The sequence below is a fragment of the Bubalus bubalis genome, chromosome 4 (assembly GCF_019923935.1).
Source record: "Bubalus bubalis isolate 160015118507 breed Murrah chromosome 4, NDDB_SH_1, whole genome shotgun sequence".
Lineage (NCBI taxonomy): Eukaryota > Metazoa > Chordata > Mammalia > Artiodactyla > Bovidae > Bubalus > Bubalus bubalis.
In genome coordinates this window covers 16,036,666-16,039,569 of record NC_059160.1, presented here as the reverse complement: position 1 = coordinate 16,039,569, position 2,904 = coordinate 16,036,666, and the positions used below count along the sequence as shown (strand labels likewise).

The 2,904-nt window shown below is 43.2% G+C and overlaps 1 protein-coding gene across 1 annotated transcript; it reads left to right on the top strand.

Moving 5' to 3' along the window:
- Positions 1 to 115: 115 nt before the first annotated feature.
- MRPL51 (mitochondrial ribosomal protein L51) lies at positions 116 to 1,447 on the top strand. The gene is made up of 3 exons (XM_006065797.4): positions 116 to 348; positions 429 to 539; positions 960 to 1,447. The coding sequence occupies exons 1-3, from the start codon at positions 270 to 272 to the stop codon at positions 1,154 to 1,156; spliced, it is 387 nt and encodes a 128-aa protein (XP_006065859.1). The 5' UTR covers positions 116 to 269; the 3' UTR covers positions 1,157 to 1,447.
- Positions 1,448 to 2,904: the final 1,457 nt, after the last annotated feature.

The following is a 2,904-nucleotide window of genomic DNA, read 5'->3' as shown; positions in this document are numbered from 1 at the left end:
ACTCCCTAAAGCAGACGACACCTTCTGCTCTTCTAGCGCATTAAAAACTTCCGGCGGTCAGAACGGAAGCGGCGGGGCGGGGCTTGTGGTTGGGAAAGGCGGGGTTGGGGCGGGCCTTGAGCCCAGAGCTACCTGGGTAAAATCCAAGATGGCTGCATGAAGTTAGTACCCGCGTGACCCCAGCGGAGAAGGTTCTGTTATCTCCTGGAAGGTCACGTCTAACCCTCCCTCTAGTGCTCGTGCAGTCTTGCAGGGGAGAGACGAGAGCAATGGCAGGGAGCCTTTCTTGGGTGGCAGGCAGGGGCTTATGGGGCCTGGTGCCGCTGGCCTGCAGAAGTTTCTTTCTGGGTAAGTGGCTGATGCAGGACACCCCGAGAGCTGCTTCTCGTAAGCGGCTCAGATTCATTCTCTTTCTTTCCCATCCATAGGTGTTCCCAGATTGTTCCATGTAAGGGTCACCCTCCCGCCCCCCAAAGTGATTGATCGTTGGAACCAGAAGAGGGCGATGTTCGGGGTATATGACAACATCGGGATCCTGGGTAAGACTTGACTCCATGGTGCAGAATTTCAGAATGGCAGTTACGCTGTAACGACTGTTTTTTCACCTGTGTGGGAATGGTACCTTGTTGAATAGTAAGAACACTTATCTGGCAGTTTACCTGGCACTCTTCTGTGTCCCCTGCATGCATTTAACACATTTAATCCTCATAACCTTTCTCCTTTGCAGGTGAGGAACTTCAGGCACAGGGAGGTTAGGTAGTTTTTACAAAGCTAATACGTGGCAGTGCCAGAATTTGTACCCCAAGCAGTCTTGCTCCAAAATCTGTGCTCTTTATACTGTAGCCTGACTGTCGTGTCTGTAGGTGCTGCTGGGGGAAATGCAGCTGTTAGTGAGGGCTTAGCTGGTGGAGGTTGGGTTCTCTCGGACTGGAACTAATGCCTTCTGTCACATTACACAGGAAACTTTGAAAAGCACCCCAAAGAATTGATCAAGGGCCCCATATGGCTTCGAGGCTGGAAGGGGAATGAACTGCAGCGTTGTATTCGAAAGAAGAGAATGGTAGGAAATCGGATGTTCATTGATGACCTGCACAACCTGAACAAACGCATCAGCTTTCTCTACAAACGCTTTAATCGACATGGGAAGCACCGGTAGAAGAAAAAGCTGGGAACTGTGGAAGAGGCGTGTCTATCACCAGAGAGAAGGGAAAAGTACTTTTCCTTATGAGGCAGGGGATTTGAATGCTCTCAGTGATAATGCAGGACTCATTTGTAATCCATTATCCGCAACTTGAGTTTCCTCTAGATGCTAGTTTTACTCATTCATGCAAGGAGGAAGTGGAACTCATCCCTAAGTCTTACAGTTTTACCTTTGGACTTCACCACTTGCCCTTGCAGTCTAGCCATACCTGTGGTGTTTAAAAAAATAAAAAAATCATTGTTGGCACTTTTGATGTTTGGCCCTTCATATATTGAAAGTGGTCATTTTAAATTGTCCCATAATGCCATGTTAAATTTATTTTTAAAAACCTTTCTGCACTGGAATGAAATGTCATAGAAAAATAGTTACACTTTTACACCATTCTTGTCAAAATACTTATTGAGTACCTTTTCTGAGATGAGAACTCTAGGAAAAACAGTATAAAATATTCTCCCTCCATGCTTTTCTAGTTATGGGTATAAAGCTATAGTCTCATATGTACACTTTAATATATGAGGCCTTAAGTACCATATGAGTGGTTCCTAAGCCTTATTGATCATCAGAATCTCTGCATAGTTTAACAGTTTAAAAAGTCTAGTCCCTGCCCCCAAAGATTGTGATCTTTAGAACTGAGCTGAGTCTTAAGAGTCTTTTTGGGTTTTGTGGGTTTTTTTTTTTAATAATTAAAATGTATCCATCTATATAGGGAGATAGTTCAAAATTGTAAAATTACAGAAGAGTAAGATGAAAAGTTTTCTCACAGCTGGGTTTTTTTTGTGTGCTCCGTTTCAAGGCAGTCATGCATGATGTTCTTTTTAATCCTTCTGGATATTAATATATACTGCGTGTACAAGATTGTTTATCAATCTACCTACCTGTCTTCTTTCTGAACAGCTGGATTCCATGCACATTAAGTTACGTTTTCACTTAATGTAACTTAGTTTTTTGTCCTCATATTATATGCCATAATGATTTAACCAAATCCATTTTGACACACGTTTAGATTGTTTCTCAGGTGGTGCAGTGATAAAGAATCTGCCTGCCAATGCAGGAGACGCAGAAGATGAAGTTCGATCCCTGGGTCAGGAAGATCCCTGGAATAGGAAATGGCAACCCACTCCAGTATTCTTGCCCAAAAAGTCCCACAGATAAAGGAGCCTGGCGGGCTCTAGTCCACAGGGTCTCAAAGAGTTGGATGTGACTGAGCCTGTATGCACAATAGTTTCTAGGCCTTTGCTTTGTCAAAGTATGTCTCCGCTGATTTTAGGGCATTCTCATTTTAACAGCCAGTTTATTTTAATGAGCTGTGTTTGGAAACCACTGATGTGGGTGATAAATAATCCAGATAAGAGAATGCTTTTGGCCTAATCAGGAGTGGCCCCATACAAAAGGATGGATTTTAGTAAGCAGAGAAAGAAGTAGAACACTGCCTGTGAGGAAGAGTGGTCGGTGGTACATGGTGAGGGAACACAATTTGTTGGGAGATGGCTGGGTAGGTCTAGCTATAATGAACCTTAGTATGGCACTAGCTGCTTTTTTGTGTTTTAGATAACTTGCTCGGCTATAAATCAACTTAAATGTTTGACATTACTCAATTGAGAGAAGAAAAATATGCTACAGTTCCTAGAATTGTGTATTGATTAGAGGTAAATTGAGTGTCACCTGTGCCTAGTGTATGTGAAGTGAAAGAAATTGTGAAAGTG

Excerpts from the sequence above, each read along its gene's own strand:
- MRPL51 (XM_006065797.4), top strand. The coding sequence starts at position 270 with ATGGCAGGGAGCCTTTCTTGGGTGGCAGGCAGGGGCTTATGGGGCCTG. Across the intron at positions 349-428 it reads CTGCAGAAGTTTCTTTCTGG|GTGTTCCCAGATTGTTCCAT; the intron begins GTAAGTGGCTGA and ends TCCCATCCATAG. Across the intron at positions 540-959 it reads TGACAACATCGGGATCCTGG|GAAACTTTGAAAAGCACCCC; the intron begins GTAAGACTTGAC and ends CACATTACACAG.